The 26,253-nt window shown below is 41.0% G+C and overlaps 1 protein-coding gene across 5 annotated transcripts in view; it reads left to right on the forward strand.

The window, feature by feature from the left end:
* The window catches only part of TANGO2 (transport and golgi organization 2 homolog), an 80,264-nt gene that overhangs the window by 9,100 nt on the left and 44,911 nt on the right, over window positions 1-26,253 (forward strand). For 2 of the 5 annotated variants that reach the window (XM_054006342.1, XM_054006343.1), the window contains 2 exons: window positions 12,821-12,908; window positions 14,205-14,324. In XM_054006342.1, coding sequence (XP_053862317.1) covers window positions 14,269-14,324 — 56 coding nt within the window. In that variant the 5' untranslated portion in view covers window positions 12,821-12,908; window positions 14,205-14,268. Of the gene's footprint in view, window positions 1-11,317; window positions 11,480-12,820; window positions 12,909-14,204; window positions 14,325-26,253 lie in introns of those variants that run through there. The other 3 variants (XM_054006340.1, XM_054006339.1, XM_054006341.1) reach the window with 2 other exon arrangements.

A 26,253-nucleotide genomic window follows, 5' to 3' on the forward strand; every position in this document is an offset into this window, starting at 1 on the left:
GCAGCTGTGAGAAGGGCTTCCTTGGTTGAAAGTGAATAAATGTTTTTGAATCTTTGACTTGTCAAATAGAACATACTTTCATAGTGTCTGAATTACATTTCAATGTGCATTCTCACTCACTCCACCAAGAATGGCACTGAAAGAAAATGGAGACAAATAGATTCTTCCTTGGCCTAGTGATATAGTGGTCAGTTGAGGCAAATTCAGTGAGTAAAATAGAGTATGTATTTATTGTTGTGGCACATAAAACTATCAGAATCTAGTGACTAATGAGTTTTAGCTGTGCATTAGTATGTAGCATAAAGAACAGTTTCAGATCAGTTGTGTAGTGGTTGACATTGCAGTGGTAACTGACAGATGTTATTTATGATGGTTTATTTACAAAAACAAAATGAATAACAAATGGCTTTATATTTCAGACATTTCTATTGACAGTTCTTCAGAGCAAGATGGGTATACATCAAATTTGTGAGCTAATTGTTCCTAATTAGCCAAATGGTGCTAAACCAAATGAAAAGAGAATACATATATTGTGCATTTACCTTTTAAGTGCTCCCCTCCTCCCGTACACATACCCTGTCTTTGCAGACAGCAGATCATGCATTTTAACAGACCCCTTATAATAGAACAGCACACTATGCTGTCAGACTGTCATCAGTCATCATCACAGAGTAATAATTAGCATAAGAATGACAGTTACCTGCATTGTGCCTCTAGTGTCACTTTCAGAATCAGCAGTGCATTTTGAAGCAGAATACTTAATTGCAGAATATTTGCAAATCTTGTTTCAGACTAGCTGTTTTTGTCTGTTAGTAATAACTGAGTTCACTGGTAGAATAAAATTCCATTGCAGCAGTAGAAGCTTTTGCTATCACTTTGACCCTATCTTTCCTTTTGCTCACTAAAGATAGTGAGATTAGAGCTAAATAAACTCATTCACTCTTTATTTACACTGAAGACCTTGAAGGGCCATCTTCAACCTTTTAAATATTAATTCATTCTCTAGCAATAATGGGCCTTGTCATATTAAACACATCAAACAGCGCAAATACTTAGGATTTTTGTTAGAAGAGACTGTTAGCCTCATCTTTATATCTTTATTGTGGTTAACCTTTTCCCATTAAGTTCTCCCCACAAACTGGAGAATGATTTTGTGCTGCACAGTGAGGCATCAGTTTTATGGTTTCCTTTATTTTTGAGTGAAGCTGGGAAATATGCTTCTGGGTGGCCTTACAATTTGTAGTGTTTGCTGTGGGATCTGGTTGCAAGTATCTTCCTGTTCTGGTCCCACTGCTGGAGGAAAAGACCTGTAGAAGATAATGTGGTAGCACACTAGACAGGGAGCTAAGAAACCCTGAGTTCTAACTTCATCAGACTTGTGACCCTGCGCAGTCAGTTTTTCATGTGTCTGCTGACTTTTGGATAGCCACTTTGGGACACTTTGGGCTATCTAACTTCTCAATGGAATCTTACTCAGCATTTCTGTTCCCTGCATATATGTAGTCTCATTTTTTTCACTAAGTACAGCAGATAAGATTTCCTTCCCTCCCCACACTGTCTTAAATTACAAACTAGCTTCCAATCAAGGTGGCAGGTCTGTGATGGGATAACTAGTGGAATGGTGATACCACAAGAGACTAAATACTAAGAAATTGAGAGAGGAAGCAGCAGTAGTCTGGTTTAAAACTTTTTGTTTAACTTCAGTGACCAATATGTTGGCAAAATAAAAAAGCAGATGGCTATTGGTGAAGTTACAGAAATATACAGCAATGAAAGGTACTAAACACTAACCCAGGCAGATTGTAACAAAGATTTTGTACTTAGAATTAAGCCTAGGATCTATTTTTAAGAGATCGTCAGTTCCCATATGGCAGAATTAAAGTTTGCTTTCCTGATCTAAAAAAGTGGCTGCTATAACGTAGACAAGACCCTCCTCACTTACAGGGAACAATTTTCTTAATTCCATTAAAATCCTGTCTTTATTACTTTACTTCATATAACATCCAGAACTTACTAGTAGCTATAAAAATATAGACCAGAACTGAGCCCTAAAATGCTTACAGGTGAGGAGGCCCAACCTGTGTCATCTGCTGAAACCAGTTTTATCATCTGTGTCTCATCCCCACTCCAAACAGGTATAGGCAATCTCCTGTCTTAGTACACACTTCCAGTATCTCTTGTACATCACTGTAAAATCTCCCAATACACATGATTAAAGTATATGTGGGGCAGGTGCCTGGTCAAGTTGAGTTGGAAGGTTGCAGAGCAGTAATATATCAAGATCATTCATACTACCTCTTAATGTAATAATTCATGCATCTTGATATAGCTGTGTGTCAGACTGGAATTCATTGCTTACCAAAACTGTTATAATTCATCCTGAAAGCAATACCTCAACTTCTCTTTCCTACTATTTAGAACTCCCTCCCCTTACACCATTTGCCTGATGAAAGTCACATTCCTTAACTGACTTTATTCAGGTTTCAGAGTAGCAGCCGTGTTAGTCTGTATCCGCAAAAAGAAGAACAGGAGTACTTGTGGCACCTTAGAGACTAACAAATTTATTAGAGCATAAGCTTTCGTGGACTACAGCCCACTTCTTCGGATGCATATAGAATGGAACATATATTGAGGAGATATATATACACACATACAGAGAGCATAAACAGGTGGGAGATGTCTTACCAACTCTGAGAGGCCAATTAATTAAGAGAAAAAAAACTTTTGAAGTGATAGCCCAGTACAGACAGTTTGATAAGAAGTGTGAGCATACTTACAAGGGGAGATAGCCCAGTACAGATAGTGGGCTAAAACCCACTTCATCGGATGCATGCAGTGGAAAATACAGTAGGAAGATATAGATATATATACACTCACACACAGAACATGAAAAAATGGGTGTTGCCATACCAACTCTAACGAGACTAATCAATTAAGGTGGGCTATTATCAGCAGGAGGAAAAAAAACTTTTTGTAGTGATAATCAAGATGGCCCATTTCAAACAGTTGACAAGAAGGTGTGAGTAACAGTAGGGGAAAAATTAGCATGGGGAAATAGTTTTTACTTTGTGTAATGACCCATCCACTCCCAGTCTTTATTCAAGCCTAATTTAATGGTGTCCAGTTTGCAAATTAATTCCAGTTCTTCAGTTCTCATTGGAGTCTGTTTTTGAAGTATTTTTTGTTGAAGAATTGCGACTTTTAGGTCTTTAATTGAGTGACCAGGGAGGTTGAAGTGTTCTCCAACTGGTTTTTGAATGTTATAATTCATCTGATTTGTGTTCATTTATTCTTTTGCGTAGAGACTGTCCGGTTTGGCCAATGTACATGGCAGAGGGGCATTGCTGGCACATATCACATTGGTAGATGTGCAGGTGAATGAGCCTCTGAACGTGTGGCTGATGTGATTAGGTCCTATGATGGTGTCCCTTGAATAGATATGTGGACAGAGTTGGCAACGGGCTTGGTTGCAAGGATAGGTTCCTGGATTAGTGTTTTTGTTGTGTGCTGTGTGGTTGCTGGCAAGTATTTGCTTCAAGTTGGGGGGCTGTCTGTAAGCGAGGACTGGCCTGTCTCCCAAGATCTGTGAGAGTGAGGGTTCATTTTCTAGGGTAGGTTGTAGATCCTTGATGATGCGCTGGAGAGGTTTTAGTTGGGGGCTGAAGGTGACAGCTAGTGGCGTTCTGTTACTTTCTTTGTTGGGCCTGTCCTGGAGTAGGTGACTTCTGGGTGATAATCTGTTTCTTCACTTCAACAGGTGAGTATTGTAATTTTAAGAACGCTTGATAGAGGTCGTGTAGGTGTTTGTCTGAGGGATTGGAGCAAATGCAGTTGTATCTTAGAGCTTGGCTGTAGACAATGGATCATGTGATGTGTTCTGGATGAAAGCTGGAGGCATGTAGGCAAGTATAGCGGTCAGTAGGTTTCCGGTATAGGGTAGTGTTTATGGGACTATCGCTTATTAGCACTGTAGTGTCCAGGAAGTGGATCTCTTGTGTGGACTGATCCAGGCTGAGGTTGATGGTGGGGTGGAAATTGTTGAAATCCTGGTGGAATTCCTCAAGGGCTTCTTTTCCATGGGTCCAGATGATGATGATGTCCACAGTGTAGCACAAGTAGAGATGGGGCATTAGGGGACGAGAGCTGAGGAAATGTTCTTCTAAGTCAGCCATAAAAATGTTGGCATAGTGTGGGGCCATGCGGGTACCCATAGCAGTGCCGCTGACTTGAAGATATACATTGTCCCCAAATGTGACATAGTTGTGGGTGAGGACAAAGTCACAAAGTTCAGCCACCAGGTTTGCCGTGACATTATCGGGATTACTGTTCCTGACGGCTAGTAGTCCATCTTTGTGTGGAATATTGGTGTAGAGGGCTTCTGCATCCATAGTGGCCAGGATTGTGTTTTCTGGAAGATCACCAATGGATTGTAGTTTCCTCAGGAAGTCAGTGGTGTCTCGAAGATAGCTAGGAGTGCTGGTAGCGTAGGGCCTAAGGGGAGAGTCTACATAGCCAGACAATCAGAACTGGAATTAATTTGCAAACTGGATACTATTTCCCCAGGCTAATTTTTCCCCTACTGTTACTCACACCTTCTTGTCAACTGTTTGATATGGGCCATCCTGATTTATCACTACAGTTTTTTTTTCTCCTGCTGATAATAGCCCACCTTAATTGATTAGTCTTGTTAGAGTTGGTATGGCAACACCCATTTTTTCATGTTTTCTGTGTATATATATCTTCCTATTGTATTTTCCACTGCATGCATCCGATGAAGTGGGTTTTAGCTCATGAAAGCTTATGCTCAAATAAATTTGTTAGTCTCTAAGGTGCCACAAGTACTCCTCCTACTTTTTGCTGATACAGACTAACATGGCTACCACTCTGAAACCAGATAGGGCAGTAACTGATCTATAGTGGTACTTCAGGATATGCATATTGCAAGATGTGCAATAAGCCAGCTGCATTGAAGACCATCGTAAGGTAGAATGTTATGTAGAAAAGTTCATTTTTCAAATGAAACTTAAATTTCTTATCTGTTGTAGTAAGTGGTATGTTTATATATATTTTTAAAAAGCACTTCCAAAAAAGTGTGTAAATTTGTGGGTTTTGGTAAATTTGATATTTTAGGCATGTAAGTAGTCTTATCGATGTCATAGTTAGTGTTCACAGGGTTGTCCCTATTCATCTTAAAAACATTTGTAGAAAGCTGTAACTGTCACACATTTAGATGAGACCCCACTGTGTTTATTTAAATGTACAAATTTGGATAATTAGATTCCCCGCTCATATTTTGTTTACAATATCAGACCAACTATGTAAATATCTAGCTTTTTAAAATTTCTGCTTAGACCTTTTGCCCACATCCTCTTTTGTTCCTCAGTAAACAACCAGACTTTCTTCAGACAATAAAATATTTGATTCTTAGACACAAGACACCCAGTTCCTCTGTGCCGTAGCCTGACTGTCTCTGTGCTAGTTGCAACTTCCACTCTGCTTGGAGTCAAGCAGGTCACTTCTTGTCCAGCGTAATGACCTGAATCTGAATTGTGACCTGAGTCACAAGTTGTTAAGTAAGGCACCATTAGGCTTGGATGATATTATATTTTGATAGTTCTGTTTAGGGTGACCAGACAGCAAATGTGAAAAATCAGGATGGGGATGGGGGGTAATAGGATCCTATATAAGAAAAAGACCCAAAAATCGGGACCCTAGTTCTGTTTGTGAAATTTTCCCTCTAGGTTAATCTTGAGTCAGTCAGCTGCCTTATCCAGTAACTGCCCTTCCCCCAACTATTTGTTCAGAAAAAGCTGTATGTTGTAATTTCTTGAGTGTCATAATAGTGTGTGTATTAACTGCTGTTAAAGAGCAGTAAAATGCTTTAAAACTAAACTGATAACTATAAAACTGATACCATTTGCATCAGAGTTCAAACGTCCCTATTAAGCCTGTTCAGTCTAGTTCCTGTATGTATGAAAAGATTTCCAAATTCCTTCAGCATTGCCTCTCTACTTCAAAATCTGATCTCTGTGAACTGTTATGTCCATTTCAGTTCCTTTAAGTCACTTCTCATCAGAGTGGGTGGCCTGGATTAGTGGTGTCTCTGGAATTACAGGTGGCATCACTGCAGTCGAAGGGTCCATCATGAGTTCCTACCCTTCTCTAGATTGTATTACTGTAAAAGGTAAGGAGGTCGGTATTATAACATCCATATTAGCTTCCTTCAACATCATTTTTTGTAGTTTAATGCCATCAGCCATAATGGTTGCTATATTATATGGAGGGAGGTCACTCTCTCCCGAATCAAGGATTGACATGAAACTGATCAGAAGGACAGGCCCAGCAAGAGGACCTGAAGTACTTGCAAACTTGTCAAGGTCTTCTTAAGGAAAATGGCTGGGTGACACCTGGCAAGTTACACTCACATGCAAGCTAGACTTGTATATTGTTCTTAAGATGTTTTCTCTGGTGCTTTCGTTGTGAATAAATAATACTTTGCTTTATGAATGCTGGCTGGTCACTGGTTAACCCTCTCACTGCCCCTGACAGAACAGAACTGGTGCTAAACTAAAGTCAGAGTAGCTAAGGTGATCGCAGTGAATTGCAGGAGGAATTGCAGCTAATTCCTTTGTTTTGGGTGGGAGAGTCACCAGACTGTTAGAAGCCTGAGATTTAAATGGGGTGCCCTCCAGGAAGCCACAAAGAGGTTAAAGATGTAGTTTTCTTGGGCACTGCAACAATGAGTAACTTTTATTTTCTAAAGTCATTACTTTTATTCTAGTTATTTTTCTGCGGCATGCTACTACAGTGTTGAACTTCATTTTAATCCAGCAGTTTTTGCTTAAATTTTTAAAATAACATTTATACAAATTATTTTTTAAACCCACTCTTTCTACTTAAATTTTGGGTCTAAATTGTCCAGCATGATGTGTAACAAATGTATTATGAATTCTGACCAAAGAAAATACTAAAATTCTTCAGTTGCATTTTGCACTGTATTTATTTTTTAAAGGAATAAGTCTCCTCACTGCACAGAGGAGGAATTGGACTTCAATTGTTGTGGTTTCAAAAGTGTTCTTGATTTTTAAAACTTTATTTTTACATCCATAGCTGTCTAAGTAATGAAAGAAAAATAACTATGTAGGACCTACAGACAGGGGCGGCTGTAGGCACCAGCAAAGCAAGCACGTGCTTGGGGCAGCCCATTTGCAGGGGCGGCAGGGATCCAGCATGGGAGCTGAGAACCAACAGGGGGCCCTGGGAGCTGTACTTCCTTGGTTAGCTCCCTGCCTATAGAGCCAGCCCTGGAGCAACACTACCAATAGGAAAGAGAGGGAGGGAGTGTGGTAGCTGAGACCTCATGCTGCAGCCTGCTGTGAATGGAGAGCTGCCCTGTGAGTAGGGATACCATATTTTAACATTCAAAAAATAGGACACTCCACAGGGAGGGAGGGTAGCCCCACCCTGTCACCATCCACTCCCTCTGACTGCCCCCCACAGAAACCCCAACCCATCCAACCCCCCCTGTTCCCTGATCACCCCCTCTCAGGACCCCACTCCCTATCTAAGTGCCGCTGCTCCTTGTCCCCTGATTGTCCCCTCATGGGACCCCTGCCCCTAACTGCCCCTTGGGACCCCATCTAAGCCTCCCTTCTCCTTGTCCCCAACTGCCCCCTCCTGAGACCCCCCCCAACTTCTGCCCTAGGACCCCACCCCATACCTGTCCCCTGACAAACCCTCGGGACTCCTATGCCTATCCAACCGCTGCCTGTCCCCTGACTGCCCCCCCCAAACTCCTGACCCATCTAACCCCCCCTTCTCCCTGCCCCTGACTGCCCCCCCGAACCTCCGCCCCATCCAACCCCCCAGTCCCTTTACCATGCCACTCAGACCAGCGTGTCTGGCTCCGCGCAGCGCCAGACACACTGCTGCATACATGCTGCTGTGCTCCCCCACAGAGCCACAGCCCCCTTCTTCCCCCCAGCACCTGCTTTCCAGATTTGAACACCTCAAAATTCAGGAGTGCTCAAACTCAGTTTGGGCAGCTGTTACTTCATTTCTCCCAAATCAAATATACTGATCCACTGTAACTTGCTGTAGAAAAAGTAGGATAAAATTGAGCAAGAAATGCTTCCCAGTGGTTATTAGGACTGGAATTGCTATTTTCAACAGCCATTGCCTTTTTATTTGTTTGTTTAAAAGGAAGACAGTGATATTGCATTGGCAAATTCCCCATAGAAAGAAAAAATGGAACAAAAGAATAAAGGCACCTCAACTTTTCCTCATTTATGTAGGACAGTCTTATAATATGCATCCAGATATCCTCCAATCACACAAGCTGAAAATTGTTCCACTTTACTGCAGTTCTGTAACCATATGGGAACCAATCCTGTCTGTGTTCTGTGCACATCTAAAATTCCTGCTGAATGACCTGCCATGGGAGCGAGTTACCAGTGACCCAGGGCTGCAGCGGAAGGAGGGTGCAGGTGGGGGGGGGGGGAAATGGGGGCGGAGAGAGCCCAGGGCTGGGGTGGCAGGAGGTGTGTGTGGGGGTGGGGCAATGGTGGGGAGGAATGAGGGAGCCCAGAGCTGGGGTGGCAGAAAGGAGAAAACCTACTCTCTCGCTGCTATTTAAAGATCAGGATTTGTTTCATGCCATTCATTTTTATTTGAGTCTTGTGTTGGGCAGTGGCTTGGTACGAGCAGTTAGATGTTCTTATATTGTAACAGAATTTACTGTTTTATTGATCAAAATCAACTTTGCAAATCAGTTAATGGAGAGACTGAAGCCTCTTTATAAAATAAAGAGTAGTTATGAACAATCAACTGTCAACAGGCTTGTTGATTGACTAATCCAAATAATTAGTTGGCAGGACACCGAATGAAAACTGTGACAATTATTGCTCTTGCTGCTGATGGAAATCTGACAACAGTCTGTTTTAAAGTATACCACTTGCCTTCCCTGAGTGGGCTTCCCCATTCTTCCAAAACAAGTCCCTGGGATCCCTGCCAGTTTCCTCCTATATTCTAACTCACCTGCTACCACATATGGACTACTCTTCATCTGAGGACTGGAAGGGATTTCCTTCTGAGTCATCAATACTGCTCCTCAAATTAGCTAGCATATTTTGGTATAGAAGAATGCTAGTTTCATAGACTCACACCAGGTAAAGCGGAAAAAGGACTGATGCCATCAGTCTTCTAGCTTGGAGCAGGGATCAGAATCTGGCCTCAACTGTGAAACAGGTATTGGTTTGTCCCTGAGCCAGCCAGTTAATACATTTTTTTTTTTTTTTTTAAACTTGGTGTTTTATGGACAGTCTTCTATTGCACAAGAACCGGTGTGTCACTTTTGGTAATAAGGACACATCTTTAAGATCCTTTGCCTCTTGAAAGACTGCAAAATCTCTCAACTGGCCTGGCAAGTTTTAATAAGTGCACAAAGTGCAAATAAGTTCTCTCACTTGTACAGTGTAACAGTTGTCCACAAAAACAGGGAGGACAATGCTCAGTCCTGCTCAGGGCAAGCTGAACTTTCCAGCTCTTCTCATTTTTAAAACTTTTGGGTGTGTTTTTGTTCATGTTCTTACCTTTATATTTTTATACTGTGTACAAACATCTTAAGATTGTGTTCACCCTTTTTGTCCATTTTGCTGAATATTTTTTCCAGTCTGTGAAAATAAAGCAGACAAGGCATTTGGGAGAATAGTGGAAGGAATACTTGTAATGAGGTAGTTGGACTGTATGAAGTTAGCATGACAATTGGGAGAGCAAAGACATCATATTCCTTTCAATCCTATATTTCCTCTTCACTGACTTCCTATGTTGTGGCAAACATCTTTCTATTAAGGATGGATGGACTAGGCTCTCTTTTGGAGTCAGTAAATAATGTTCCTTAATTGACCGAGGGTAGCTTGCTTTTTAAATTATGGAAGGCTCAGTTGTGAACATCCTAAAATTTGGTATTTGTCTTGTTATTTTTGGTTAAAAACGCTCGGATCCAGAGTGTCTCGTGTACTAGTGCAGTACGCAGCTGAAGTACAACAAAGACCCTTTTAGATACGAGACAGGAATGGAAAGTTGTTGTTGAAACACTCTGGCATTGCATAGCACTCCTGTTTACTGTTGTCCATGAATACATGATTCCCATTACCAGAAATCTTGTCGTCTTATACTCTTTTAATAAAAAGGAAGAAAAACTTCTGGCACTCTTTTAACAGAGCTTATGAGTTAACTGTGGGTCCTTGAAGAATCGATTTTTAAAAACAAAACAAAAAACCCCCAGAGGATTGAACCAGCCAAATTCAATCCTATAAATATCTCTGCCCACAGACAGCCCACCCTCCCCCTTGGAATTTAAAAAAGGAAGAGAAGACTTTTTGCCCAGCATAAACATGGGGCTGGACAGTTGCCATTCATTGTCTTGTACTTTAAGTATCATATTCAATCAAGGTATTGTCAAGGACTGACTGCCAGTTAAATTAAATTATGGCATTGTCTGTGAGCACAACAGTTGAAAGAAATGGTAGAAAGCTGTCAGCTATGGTAAATCTGTTCTTAGGCTGTTTTTCATTATAGTGTTACAGTAATAATATCTAGTGAGTTGAAAGGTGGTTTCTATCCTAAACTCAATCTTCAGTCAGTAATAACTTCAGCTAAAATATTCCTTTTGTGCTGAAAACTCCATGCTCGGTCTCAGTTTATGGTCTAATTATGTGAGTCATAATGACTTGAGAGACCCAGGTGCTGGAGCAGGTCAAGAATGAGGAACAATTTGTATTACAAGAACATATCTGCCCAATCAGGATCAGAGCCCCACTGTGCTAGATGCTGGGCACACAGACAGGTAGACTGAGTCCTTCCCTCAAAGAGCTTGCGATCTAATTAGTATCTCCCTTACTGGCTAAAGCTTGAGGGCCTGATCCCCACTTCCATCAATGGGGTTATGTTTTTGTCCCTCTCTTCTTCTTCCCCTCCCCCCCCCTTCCAGTCAGTATTGGACTGGGCCGTGAAAGAGAGTGTCATGGTGTAAATAAGTGGCCTCCTACCAGGCATCCCCTCAGGACAGCCTTGCATGTGGCCCTTCACCTCAGTTGTCCTCTTGGGTAACCCAAAGGACTCCACTTCAGGCTCTTAATTAAACTGGCCCCCAGGAGAGGCATTGTCTATTATGAAAGCCTTGTGCAAATAGTTTGTAACAAAAATCCCAAAACATAGTCCATATCTATCACCTCAGTACATTCAGTTCTTGTTCTCACCATACCTCATTGTCTTCTGTCACACGCTCCTTATCGGTCTTCCTCCATCCCTCTTCCAGGACAGTCATCCCAGCCCTTCCTTCTTGGTTGCCCCTCTGCTCTTCCTAGAGGGAACTCCCATAACCTCTCTGCTGGGAGCACCCTTGCCAGAGGAGCATCCTCATTCCTACAGTCCTCTCACTGTTCCGCAGCATCCAGCTCTCCAGCAGAGACATCATCTGGTAAGTTCCTCCACTACTCCCCTTTCCTTCAACTCTCTCTGGCGCTTGACTCTGGCTTAGAGCCAGCAGGCATCTCCCTCTGCTAATTCTCCAGCCCTAGATCACTGGCTTGGAGATGCCAGCCAGCAAACCTCTTTTGGCTCTCCTGCCTTCAGCCTTCTCCTAGGAACCACCTTCTGTCTCCGGCAGTTCTCCTCTCCTGCCCTTCTCCTGACTGAACATTTATAGCCTCCCAGGTGCTGCTCTGCCCTCTTAATTGACCCAGCTGGGAGCACCTGGCCTGGATCAGGCACTCAGAGCCCGGTTTCATTTAATGAGCCAGCTACCCTGTTATACATGGCTAGAACTGACAGGTAATGAAGAATCTCTGTAAGCTTAATAGTTACCAATAAATTCCAAGGTTCAAATAATTCTTATTCCACCCAGCATAGGGCAGTAGTTAACGACATAGGTATTCCTTTCAACTGTAATGAACTGACTACTATGGGAAATCATCAGTCTGCAATCTTACGTGTCTTCTCTTGACATGTTTGTTTTCTCAAATTAAAAAATAAAATTGCTGTTCCTAGAAGTGCTGGAGTCCTATGATGTTTCAAATCTCTACCTTTTAAAAGAAGATCCTCTATACATGCATTCTGTTTAACACCTGAGTACTGGGTCAGTTGTCCTATTTTTACATCTTATTTTCCCTTACACTGAAGATTTTTTCATCGTCGCTATATGTGACCCATTTCAGCATTGATTTTTGAAGTGGAGAATCTACTGCATGACTTACTACTTTCTTCCACAGTGCCAACTGGACAGCAATTTAGGCCTGGTTTACACGGGGGGGATCGATCTAAGATACGCAACTTCAGCTATGAGAATAGCGTAGCTGAAGTCAACATATCTTAGATCGACTTACCTCCCGTCCTCACGGTGCAGAATCGACGGCCGCGGCTCCCCCGTCGACTTCGCTTCTGCCTCTTGCCCTGGTGGAGTTCCGGAGTAGATGGGGAGCACGTTCAGGGATCAATTTATCGTGTCTAGACGAGACATGATAAATCGATCCCCGATAGATCGATTGCTACCCGCCAATCCGGTGGGTAGTGTGGACGTACCCTTAGTCACTAGTTTATGGTATCCCATCTTAACCGAGAAAATATATTCCATATAGCTAAAATATCTCAGTCTTTATCTAATAGAGCCTTAAAAATCAGCACTTTATCAAGTCACTGCTTGAAAGAGTAATTACTTTATGTATAGGAGCAGAGATTAAAATACTATTCCCCCCAGCCTTTCTTTCTGTCTCTTTCTTTCCCTCCCCTCACAGTTCTGTCCATTGTGTTGGTTCTATTTCAGATTAAATAATCTGCAGCAGCAGAGGAGTCCTTTGTAGAATATTGGTGACTGGAAGGCTGAATTTGTTGTGCCATTATAGTGACAGCAGGTCAGTTGAAATGCTGAACTATGACTTTGGAGAAGCCAGCAGCTGTGTCAGGTTGCTAATTTAAATCTATATCAATGGTGTGCTTGTAGCTCTGCTTTTGATGGTAAAAGTGAAATCGTGTGAATTGTTGTGGAAAAATCTTGCTTCTGTTGAAATTTGAAACATGGGAGAGCTTAGCAATGTGCTATAAAAGAAAAGACTGAATTAAAATCGGTATGTGTATCAGGAAATGAAAGAATAATTATTTCTTCAACCATATTCTTGAATTTATAAAATCTTTAATTTTTAGTACAACTCACTTCAGTCACTGCACACCAGGGCAAAATAAATTAATCACTCAGAATGGTTACAGAGTTTAGGTTTTTATTTCATTCATCCCCATCTCTGTACTCTGAAAACTTTCACACAGGGGAAGCTGTCCATAGCAGTGGAACAGGCTAAAGCATGCTCAGTTAATAGGGTTCTAATAATTGTTTGTTTCAGCTGTGACAAAAAATAAGGTCATGGTGCAATTTTATTACCAGACAAGTTTCCATTGGGGCAATGTAGAAAATATTTGAAAGCCCTTGTGAGTATCTGATCTGTAAAGAACATTTGTCATGCCTCTAAACGTGGTCAGAATTTTAAAAGTTACTGGAAATGCTGGAAACAGTGTTCATCTAAATGTACTTCTGTTCCCACTCCATTAAATATATACTCTGTTGCCACTGATATTTCCCCCCTCTACTACATCACCTCTTTTCCCCCCAGTTTTTAATAGGTAGCTCTACAGAAAAGATAGCGCTTTTAGTTTCTCGTCAAACACTTTTGATTATGCTTTTCCCAGCTGCTTTTGCAGTATACATGAGTGTGCTTCTCTAAGTTTGCTTTTGAAAGAAAAAACCTTGACAAGAATGTCTTGCCAGATTTGTTGGTGCAGACCAAAGAGCATCACTGTTGCACTGTACTGGCAATGAGTAGAAAATTCTGAGGATAAAACCTTGGTCTTCCCTGTTTTGGCAGGAAAGTTAGTGCTCTAGGTACTGCTCCTAGAATATATCAATATTCTCCTGTCACTTGTTTTTTTGCCAAAGTTCTGAATTTAATTCCTATTTAAGCAACACTTGAAGTGACAATAGTGAGGAATTTTGCAGACAAACCATCCATTAAGACAAACATGCCATTGAAATCCTGTTGATTTCAATATGCAATGCTGTTAATGAGAACTGCAGGAACTTTAAACTCCAGAATGGATGTAAGGTTATGCTTCTGGAAATTGCAATGTAATTTCCTTTATTGCATTTATTTTGTTCACAGGTTGTTGCAATATGACCTTCTACTAACCCTTTCGGAAGAAGCAAGACTTCACCAGCCGTTACCCATGTGCATACTCTTCTTCAAGTTTGATCCTCGTCCAGTTTCAAAAAATGCATACAGGTAATCATAATTGTGGTTAAAGCAAAAAATGCTTTTCTTTTCAACCTTAGTTTGATACTTTTACTTTAACCCTGGGCAATAATGCCTAGTCTCAAATTAGAGTCATGTGCTTCAAATTGTGCTGGTATAATGCCAACACTCCATGATGTTGTTTACATCTCTTTTAAGTGAAAAAAGTCAGTCTGCTCTGAGCTGCATTCAGCACAGTTTCCATAGCCAATAGTACGCAAGAGAGTGATGTAGCTATGCCACAGTTGACTCCCTAACCCAGTGGATCCAGGTACCCATTTGCAGCTGGGTGATGAAGCAAGACTCCAACCAACAACTTCTAGGATTTTAGCTGAGCACCTGAACCATTCCGCCACCATGCCTACTAGCATTGTATTACTGTTATTTTATTTATGCGTAATGTATTGGTTCCACTTGACCCTAACTGTTGCATATCGTTCCTAGAAGCACAAGAACATATATGGATCTGTTTACTATCTGTGGGGTCAAATATTGGACAAATAATTTTAGACTTGTATTAATGTCTCTGCCCTTTTTATGTTGAAAAGAAAATTATTATAGCTCTGTTGGTACAAAGGAATTGAGAACTAAAAACGTAATTATCCATCCGGTGCTCTGTCTGCATCTTGCGCACATCTGAATTTTTAAAAGTAAATAGGATTGTCAGGAATCCCAGGACTTGTATTGAATTAATATGTCCAATCCATTTAGTCTGTTTTCTCTATCCACGTTGATAGCAAAAGGCAGGTGTGTCAATTTGATGATGCCTCCAGGGCAATCCCCCAGGCCTATGTTGTAATCCTACTTATTTGGAATGTTATATGACAAGCGAACTTTATGCCACAATCTATATTTAAAGTCATATTTATTTGCTTGCTATGCGTTACGCGAAGTTTGGAACTATTGATTGCTGGCAGGAAAATAACTGGCTTTCATTGTCAAAATAGGAAAGAACTTTTGATCCATTATGGCCCAAATTCTGCTGAGTTACCTAATTTTACTGAAATCTTTTTCTCTTGGATTGCTCAAACCAGTCAGCCGGAGTACTCAGTATAATGTAGGGATTTCCAATATGTTTAATTTTTATATAAATGTGCAGTAAATAATTTTAGGCTCAAAATATACAAGATCTTGGTGTGATGCTATACCTCATATTCTTCCTAGAAATATTGTGATATGAATATGGCATAACTTAAGATACCTTACATGACCCATCTTACATAAAATACATCATTTGAAAGGTTATGATTTGCTGAATGTGATTATCCAATTTGTATAGATGCATCATTTCTGTATCTGAAGTTAGGAATATTGACTATGTAACAATTACAACTGTGTGAGTACTTGGGGGAACGCCCACCAGACAGTAGGCAATCAGCCTGGATGAGCTATTTAAGAAGGACAATAGAACTTTGAAGATACTAATCTCCCATCTTCCTGAGATGTTGCTTTGACACTGCAGGGTCATCTGATGATGTCACCAAAGTACCATTTTGGATACTGCTGATATTTTTCCACTGGAAAAAAGGATTTTTGTCTTATGTAAATCCTACTTAAGGCTGGGAAGTGAGTCAATCAGGGCTCTTCTCCATTGCTTCGCAGCCCAAGGAGGAAGACTGCTGAAAGCACCTGAAGAGACAAAGAAACTAAACTGGGGAAAGGCAAGGGCTGAGTCCAGGCTGAGACGGGGTCTAGTCTGTAAAGAGAAATAACTGGCACTCTAAGCTGCAGAAATTCTGTTACCTGCCAAAAACAACATTTAGGATGAAAAATTACATTTTGTACCTGTTTCTTTTGTGAATTAAGCTTAGGTTGTGTGTGTTTTTATTTGCTCAGTAATCTGCTTTGTTCTGTTTGCTATCACTTAAAATTTACCTTTTATAGTAAATAAATTTGTTTGTTTTAAAACCCAGTTTGTGCAATTCATATCGGGGAGGTGGGGGGGAAGCTGTGCGTATCTCCCTCCACATTGAGGGAGGGGGCAATTTTTATGAGCTTACGCTGTACAGATCTCTCTATACAGAACAAGACAGTATAATTTTGGGTTTACACCCCAAAGGAGGTGTGTACGTGAGTGCTGGGTAAAGTCCTGAACTGAATCCTCCCACACAGAGCTGATCGTAGTCTGTCTGCAGCTGGGTGTGGCGTTACCTGTATTTGTGCTATAGAAGGCTTGAGGGCCTGGTATAGCAAGGACAGGGTGAGGAAGCCCAGGCTGGTGGAACGGCGGGCTCAGTGGAACCCCAGCACATCAGGTGGCATCCCGGACAGAGGGTCCAACCTGTCACGCTTGGCTCAGTCTTTTTATTTTTTTTACACAAAATGTACTTTTAATCCATTTAATTTTTTTTAGTGAGAAAAGGATGGAAGAAATACTTTTTTTTTTTTGTCACCAATCTTCAATGTTCATTGGCACCTTTAAATAAAAACGCTAGGCAAAATTTTGATTTTTAAATGTTGATCAACAATAATACTTAGCTCTCCTGGTATTTTTTTATCCCTAAATCTCAGTTTTACAAAGAATAGCGAGTGTCATTATCCCTATTTTACAGGGACAAGTCACTTCATCTCATTCCTTGGTTTCCTCTAGGTCATACCCTGTAAGTGTCAAAACTGGGAATAATAGATCTCCTGATTCTCTGGACATTGCCCTAATTGCTAGGCCCAGGTTGCCTCCATAACACCCTTTTTGGAGGGGTCATATGTTTAAATTTCTTATGTTAAAGTGATAGTGTTGGATACATTAAAATGCTTAACTTGTTTGCATTTCCACACTCTAATACTTTTTAAAAAGCTTGAATCAAAATACTCCTTGCCAGTCTTGTTCTCTTCCCTGTGTTCTGAATAGAGAGAAAATGCACTTTTCATAATTCCTTTCAGTGCCCGAACACTTTTCTGTGCATTAACATAATAGCAGTAATTAATTGTACAGCCAGAAGGGGAGCACAAAATATTTTTTGTGGTTCACAACTTTTTAGTTTCAAAGAGATAGGATTGGTAGCTACTAGGGCTGTCAATTAATCACAGTCAACTCACGTGATTAAAAAAATTAATCGCAATTTTAAAAAATCATGATTAATCGCACTGTTAAACAATAGAATACCAATTGAAATTTATTAAATATTTTTGGAACTTTTTCTACGTTTTCAAATATATTAATTTCAGTTACAACACAGAATACAAAGTGTACATTGCTTACTTTATATTACTTTTGATTACAAATATTTGCACTGTAAAAATGACAAAAGAGAGAGTATTTCAGTTCACTTCATACAAGTACTGTAATGCAATCTTTGTTATGAAAGTGCAGCTTACAAATGTAATTTTTTGTTGTTGTATAACTGCACTCAAAAACAAAACAATGTAAAACTTTAGCGCCTAAAAGTCCACTCAGTCCTACTTCTTGTTCGGCCAATCACTAAGAGAAACAAGTTTGTTTATGTTTATGGGAGATAATGCTGCCCACTTCTTATTTACAATGTCATCTGAAAGTGAGAACAGTCATTCACATGGCACTGTTGTAGCTGGCATTGCAAGGTATTTACATGGCAGATATGCTAAATATTCATGTGCCTCTTTGTGCTTTGACCACCATTCCAGAGGACATGCTTCCGTGCTAATGATACTTATTTAAAAATAAATAAAGAAATTTGTGACTGAACTCCTTGGAGGAGAACCGTATGTCTCCTGGTTCATGGTTTTACCCGTATTCTGCCATATATTTTGTGTTATGGTGCTCTTGGATGACAACCCAGCACATGTTCATTTTAAGAACACTTTCACTGCAGATTTGGCAAAACACAAGAAGGTTCCGATATCAGATTTCTAAAGATAGCTACAACACTTGACCCAAGGTTTAAGAATCTGAAGTGCCTTCCAAAATCTGAGGGATGAGATGTGGAGCATGCTTTCAGAAGTCTTAAAAGAGCAACACTGATGCAGAAACTACAGAACGCGAACCACCAAAAAAGAAAATCAACCTTCTGTTTGTGGCATCTGACTCAGGTGATGAAAATGAACATGCGTCGGTCCACACTGCTTTGGATCATTATCGAGCAGAATCCATCATCCGCATGGATGAATGTCCTCTGGAAAGGTGGTAGAAGCATGAAAGGACATATGAATCTTTAGTACATTTGGCACATAAATGCCTTGCGACGCCAGCTACAACAATGCCATGCAAACATCTGTTCTCACTTTCAGGTGACATTGTAAATAAGAAGCGGGCAGCATTCTCTCCTGTAAATGTAAACAAACTTGTTTGTCTGAGCGATTGGCTGAACAAGTAGGACTGAATGGACTTGTAGGCCTTTAAGGTTTACATTGTTTTATTTTTGAATGCAGTTATTTTTTTTGTATATAATTCTACATTTGTAGGTTTAACGTTCATGATAAAGAGATTGCACTTCAGTATTTGTATTAGGTGAATTGAAAAATACTATTTCTTTTTTTACAGTGCAAATATTTGTAATAAAATAAATATAAAGTGAGCACTGTACATTTTGTATTCTGTATTGTAATTGAAATTAATGTAATTGAAAATGTACAAAACCTCCAAAAATATTTAAATAAATGGTATTCTGTTATTGTTTAACAGCATGATTAATTGCGTGATTAATTTTTTTAATTTTTTGACAGCCCTAGTAGCTACTACACTGAAAATATACCTTCTCTTCGATTTATAATCTGGATGAAATTTTTAGCTAGCCAAAAGGCACTCTGGAATTTGTCCATTTTTGTTCAGGCAGTAGAAGCAATGTGCAAAGATCAGGCATGGTGGGGCTTCATACAGATATTGTAATGGCACTGCCTATCTTTGTGTATTTATAGAGGACTTATTTCTCTAAGCCTGCTGATCTGGCATCTTTTCCAAGCACTAACTACATTCTAAAAGCAATTTAAAGGAGAGCAAACTTTTTTTTTTAAAAACTCTAATTGCAAAATAAGACTACATAAGCAAGCCAGGTCAGATTTGAGTTCTTAGCTTGCCCTATTGTGTCTACTGCGAACATTAAATGTTAAAGTATTTTTCTCATCCTGCAGTAACTTTGGGTAAATGCTTGGTCTAAAATCACTACTTCAGCTCTCCTCACCTTTCGACTGCTGTCTTTTTATTGCTTGGGTGTCCAAATGCTGAAAAAGATCCATGAGAACTTGTCAAGATTATTCCAGGAGGTCCATGCGATACTTTGTTTAAATGCTTTTCATTAAGACACCTTTGGAAACCACATTGTAGATACATTCAAAAAGTGTAGTGTGCATGAATGTTTTGGTTGTTCTTAACATCACTTCAAATACCAAATCTTAACCCATGAAAATTGGGATTTGTAATACAACACCGTCTCAAATTTTAGATTTGGCTCTAGAGTGCTGCAATAAGTAACCATAATCTTATCTGTTCTAGAACATGTGGACATTTTTCTGTTTGGAGCACTTACAAAAATACTTGCAGTGGAAATTTTAGCACTTTACTTTGTTTCAGCATGTCGAAGGACTGTCTGAAATGGATCTCTTCCATGGTTCATACCAGTGGATTACACCATATTGCAGGTCAAATGACTAAAACTTGCACTAATGTGTATTTGAGATAAGTGATTCTCATGTTTAAAAATGCTAGTTAAAAAGGATATTCTTTCTGTTCTCTGAAAAAGTGTACTGTCAAGATTTTCTTGTGATGTGCTAACATGTTGGGAATGTATCACTGTCACAGGCCCAGCTAAGCTCACCGTGTTGTGTTTGGACCCATATGCTGGGTCAGTGTGCGTTTAGCTTCCCTGGATCTGAGTAGGCTCCACCCTGCCTCTTTCTTTGGCCTCTGGGCTCACTTCCTGGGCAACAGATATACATGCAGAGTAAGAAATACTCGTATGCCATTCTGTTTCCTCACCACTCTGTAGCATTCCTTGGGAATTTGATCAACGTCCTTACAGGGTGCCAGGTCTCCTCTCCTGGGCTTCATTCCTCTCTTTTGTTATGGTCAGTGAGAGAGTTACTCAGAGCAGACCTAGTTCTTTTATAACCTTCAGCCCCTTGTCAGGTGATCTGTTGCTTAGTTACCAGCCCACCTAGGAGAAAGGGTTTCCGTGGATGGTAGCCAGCTCTTTGTCCGTGGGTGCTTCCATTTCAATGGAAGGTCATCAAGGTTTAATGACTGTCTATTGTTAGGCCTCTACTAGGTGCCAGAATTACTCCTGACACCTGTTTCAGCTCCATGAGGAGTCTACAGAGCCAATGTGAAGGCACAAAACAGTTAGACTCAAAATGGCTTTTACAAAAATCAGATTGATATAGTTACATGCAAATGTATACTAATCTGTCATAACTGACCTTAACATTCTTTTTTAATAGATGTACTGTATCTAGTTTAATAGAAATAAAAGGCTGAGGAGACTTGTTGGATTGGCTTGTTCATTTTCCCCCATAACCAGTGCAGGGCTATTATCTACAGTTGATATTCTCAAGCAATAAACACATTCACCTATAGGTGCCAACTCTGTAGGTGCTCCGGGGCTGGAGCACTCATGGAAGAAAAAAAATAGTGGGTGGTCAGCATCCACCAGCCAGAGCTGTTTGGTGTCACCTCCAATCAGCTGTTTGGTAGCTTAGGGAGGGGTTGGGGAAGTGTGCAGAACAGTGATGGTGGGTGGAAGGGGCCTCTGGGAGGGGCTGGATGGGGGGGGAAGAGGTGGAGCCAGGGCAAGGCATTGGGAGAGGGGTGGAGCACTCCTGGGAAAAATAAAAGTGAGCGCCTATGCATTCACCACTACCCTTGGGAGGATTTTACATTCTAGTAACTTCATTTATGGAGCGGTTTGTCTGACAGTTTTTATTAGTACTGAATTAAATACAAAGCCAAATGTGGATTTTTGTCACACGCTATTAGACCTCTGCCCTGTTGCACCTCAGAACTTGCTGATTTGCCCTTTATTTGTACCCTTTGTCTACAGTCTTTTTCTATCCAAGCTACTTTGTTCTTTTAGTGTAACTGAAGCACTGTATCATATGCTAGGGAATGCCTACCTGGACTGTAATAAAAAGTGGCGTGCTGGCATCACATCTTACCTAACTACACTATGCATATCTTATGAATAAATATTACAGGTTTCAGGCTTCAAAGCTATAATCACATAATCTTTTTTATTATGGAATTGAATTATATCACAGGAAATTGCTTTAATGGACTGATTTGTCATGTTTTCATCTCCCTGCCGCCACATTAAAATGTTACATAATCTTAACACAATTGAAATATTTAGTTATTTTTAGGATTGATATAATTTATTTGGTCATAAGGGTCACTTAAATTGCTCCTTTTTTGTATGATTAGTGTGTTACAGGAGACAAAATGAACATGTTTTAATTTTAGCAGCACTCTGTAGTGTTTGAATTAAACTTTTAGTTTCTATTATATGTATTGATTTATTGGTAAGTCTTAAGAGGTTTCATTTTAAATTGCATTTCAATTCAACAAACAAACTATGATTTTATGTCTTGAATTTTTGAAGCTAGCTGGAGCTTCAGGAAACCACTGCTTCCAATTTAGCTTTGAAAGCTAGATATGTTTGTTTATTTTTATATAAAATACATTTTTATGAATGTATATAAGAGTTCATTTACATCTAAGCAAGATGACAATTTCTAAGCTAAGATTCTAGAGTAGAAATATCCAGAAGAGAAGACACTATGCAACACTAAAGTCAAAGAATTATCATGGCAATTAAGTGGCATTCAAAAAGGAAAATACATATACTTTGCATTTTTCATCTGGGATTTGTGAGCTCTCTGTAAATAATTAAGCGTCGTGCTCTCATTAAGGACATCACTGTAGCATTAACTTACAATTTCTCTGCGCTTCCTAGCTTGTCTCCATTTTAATCTTTCCATGTAGTATTTTAACACAGAAATTGACTAGCAACTCATGTTTGGGATTTAAAATGTTAGGAGGTCCAGAAACTTGTTACATATAATGTCAGTAAATTTTTACACAGAACAAACAAGTGAGTTCTTATTGAGGTTTATTTTGAAACCAGTTCTGTTTCATATATTGTGAAGTGACTTTGAAAATGGAACTAGATGCATAGGGCCTCCAGTGTACAAAATCGATTAACCCAAAGCTAGTAGTAAGGTGACTGTGAAGAAGATATTGAAATAGGAATATTTGAAAAGGCTAAGGAAATCTACATTTACCAAGAAGCTAGCATTTCATTTTTCATGAAATGTCAAGTGACATAGTGGGAAAGAATGGGGCAAGTACAGTCTATACCAAATTCTCTTTTTAAAAAAAACAACAAAAAAAACCCAGGCAAAATGGCTGATGGTGAGCAATAGTAGGAAGATGCTGTATGTAGGTCACAGTGCACAGCTGCAGCATGGAAAGTCAGCAGTGGTAATGTACATGTATGTATAAAGGGAACAAGTTTTGTGTGGGAAGGAGAATTCCAAAATCTTATACAGAACTTTAGGAATGTTTTCAGACACTTAACTTAAAAGGCATTCAGGTAAAGCAGCGTGATATAGTGAGGGGTAACTAGATTAATTCATGATGAAGGGTTCATACATAAACCTCTTATACTTGGTTGTTGAGGTTGCACAAGGGAAACTGTTACAGATAGGGGTGTGATCTGTTCTGTGGAGTGAGAGAATATAGTGCAAGGTCATTAAATGAACCAGGGAGAATTAAGAGTGGTTCTAGACTGTCACATTCCAATAATTGTCATCCATTTGATATAGAGGTAGATAACTATTTTAAAGCAAAGGTCAGTGTGTAAAAAATATAGATGTGCAATTGCCTAAGAGCGTTGTATATGATGTAAAGGAAGGAATGGACTACGTGGGCCAATAACTTTCTCTATAGGGAGATCTGACTTTATATAAACTTTTACAAACAAAATGGGCTCCACTCTTTTAAATATGCAAGTACGTTTACTGTTTATGAAAGTGAAGCACCAATAAATAGCCCTAAAGATACAGAATCAGTAGATGTATTGTAAACTCCCCTTTTCCACTAGCAAAAGTGCAAGGGCCATCCACCTATACAAGGCATGCAAGAATCAATAATTCAAGATTTAATGCAAGGATTGTGTGTAGGTAAGAGCACTCTTGTGCATTCCATGTAAGACACTTTAACTTTTCCTGGGATGGGCTATACTGGGGGTGGGCAAACTTTTTGGCCCAAGGGCCACATCTGGGTACGGAAATTGTATGGCAGGCCATGAATGCTCACAAAAGTGGGGGTGGGGTGCGGGAGAGGGTGCAGGCTCTGGGTGGGGATGTGGGCTCTGTGGTGGGTCCAGAAATGAGGAGTTCAGTGTGTGGGAAGGGGCTCCAGGCTGGGGCAGGAGGTGGGGGGGGGCTCGGGCTGGGCATGTGGGCTCTTGGGTGGGGCTGAGGATGAGGGTTTGGGATGCAGGAGGGTGCTCCAGGCTGGGACCAAGGGGTTCGGAGAGCAGGAGGAGGATCAGGGCTATGGGAGGGGATCCGGTGTGCAGGCTCTAGGCGGTGCTTACCTCAAGCAGCTCCCAGAAGGAGCAGCGCGTCCCCCTCCGGCTTCTATGCGGAGGCACAGCCAGGCAGCTCTGCACGCTGACCCATCCTCAGGCTCCTGTAGCTCCCACTGGCCGTGGTTCCCAGCCAATGGGAGTTGCAGGGGTGTCACTTGGGGTGGGGGCAGAGTGCAGAACCCCTTGGTTGCCCCTATGTGTAGGAGCCGGAGGGGGGACATGCCGCTGCTTCCAGGAGCCAAGGTACGCACAGAGCGGGGCAAGCCCCCAATTCCCGCTCTCCAACTGGAGCTCCCGAGCGGGGCAAGTCCCGGACCCTGCTCCCCGGCGGGAGCTCAAGGGCTGGATTAAAATGTCTGAAGGGCCGGATGCGGCCCCTGGGCCATAGTTTGCCCACCTCTGAGCTATACTCTTCTCACCAAAGGCTTGAGTTTCAGCAGAAGATGTTGTTAGTCCCACCACAGTGGGAGTCTTATGTGAATCTAACAACTCATAATTCTATCTTCCCTATAGTGCCATTTACTTAGAATTACAGATTGCTAATTGCACACATCTTCTACTTGTAAAGTGTTTCTGAATCTGTTCTAGATTTTCAGGAAAAAATGGTTCTTTTCAGAATGCTACTTTTTGGTAGTGCAAGTGCTCAATACATTTTAAAACTACAATTAAACTTTAAATTGCCTACTGAATTTTTTTTTAATGAAGGGAAACCAAGATGATAACTGCAGGACATGTGCCTGCCTCTCTCTCTCTCTCTCTGCCTCTGTGTGACCATTTCAAGATACCACAGATTCCTACAATTCTGCTTATGGGACCAACACAATGCTAAAATAAGCGCAGTAAATAAGATTTTGAACCAAAAACAAATACACTGAACCTACACAATGCCAATAAGCTGCCAAGAGACTATTTCTGTTTTGGTGGGTGAGGGAGAACCAGGAATAATTTTGTTTTTTCTAGGTCTGAGAGAAATTAGCTAATGTTATTGGCAAACCAAATGGTAATTGGTATTAAAGCTACAATATTGAACATAAAACTGGCTTAGATAAATGGTTTACAAACATTAGTAGTCATTGTACCTATATTCCAGTGAATTAATTGCTTTCAGAATAAAGGACTCTTGTGGATCACTGAAATTACTTTATAACGAACAAATACATTAAAAAGAATTGTCTCCGAGATCACCCTTAAAATACTTAAGAATTTGCTCCTTCTTGACTAACTTTTCACACTAAACTTATTGGGCCTTTGTTCCCCCCATTCTTTGCTTTGGCATGAAGAAGGCAGTTATTTGCCGTCATTTAGTGTTGTTAGCTTGTGTGGGCTTTTTTGGTAGGTGGGTAAAAACATTGTGAAGTTATGCTTAAACAGTTAGGGCTTTCTGTGAAGAAGGAACTATTCATTTTTAGTAAGCAGTGACACTTTATTTTTAAGAATCTCCTATCCCACATTATGTATGTACATGGGAAGTCTTTTATATATTGATTTTTCTGCTTAACAAAACCAGTTCTACTGTCAAGATGATACTTTGTTTTATCTGTAGCAGAAAAAAATCATATTGGATAGGTAGGTTCCTACCAAATTGTCCATTTTGGTCAATTTCATGGTCAGATGATTTAAAAAATAGTAAATTTTATTGTTTCAGCTATTTGAATTTGAAATTTCACAGTGTTGTAATTGTAGGGGTACTGACCGAAAAACGTTTGGGGTGGCGTGTTTGCAAGGTTATTGTGGGGGGGAGTCATGGTACTGCTACCCTTACTTCTGCACAGCTGCTGGCGACGGCGCTGCCTTCAGAGCTGGGCTCCTAGCCAGCAGCCGCCGCTCTCCAGCTGCCCAGGTCTGAAGACAGCGCCGTCGCCAGCAGCAGCGCAGAAGTAAGGATTGCCTGGTATGGTATTGCCACTCTTGCTTCTGCGCTGCTTCCTGCAGTCAGCAGCCACCACTCTCTGGCCACCCAGCTCTGAAGGCAGCAGCGTAGGAGTAAGAGTGGCATGGTAAGGTATTGCCTCCCTTACTTCTGCGCTGGTGCTGGCAGGGCGCTGCCTTCAGAGCTGGGCACCCAGCCAACAGCTGCTATACTCCAGCCAGGGCCGGCTCCAGGCACCAGCCGAGCAACCTCGTGCTTGGGGCGGCAGATTCCAAGGGGCGGCATTCCGGCTGCCCTTTTTTTTTTCTTTCTTTTTGGTTTGCCGCTCCGACCGCCCTGTAGGGAGCAGCGGCGCAGAGGAGGGGAGCGCCCTGCAGCAAACTCGGCAGGGCAGCCCGCGTCCTTCCCTCCCAGCCGACCGGAGTGGCACAGAGCCCTCCCGGCAGGCAGCGTGGCGGGAGGGGCCGCGGGGCGAGCGCTCCACTGAAGCCCTGGACCCCCCTCTCTGCCCCCCACTCCCTTCCCCTACCCCTCCACTAAACCGGGCGCG

The sequence above is a fragment of the Malaclemys terrapin genome, chromosome 16 (genome assembly GCF_027887155.1).
Source record: "Malaclemys terrapin pileata isolate rMalTer1 chromosome 16, rMalTer1.hap1, whole genome shotgun sequence".
Classification (NCBI taxonomy): Eukaryota; Metazoa; Chordata; order Testudines; family Emydidae; genus Malaclemys; species Malaclemys terrapin.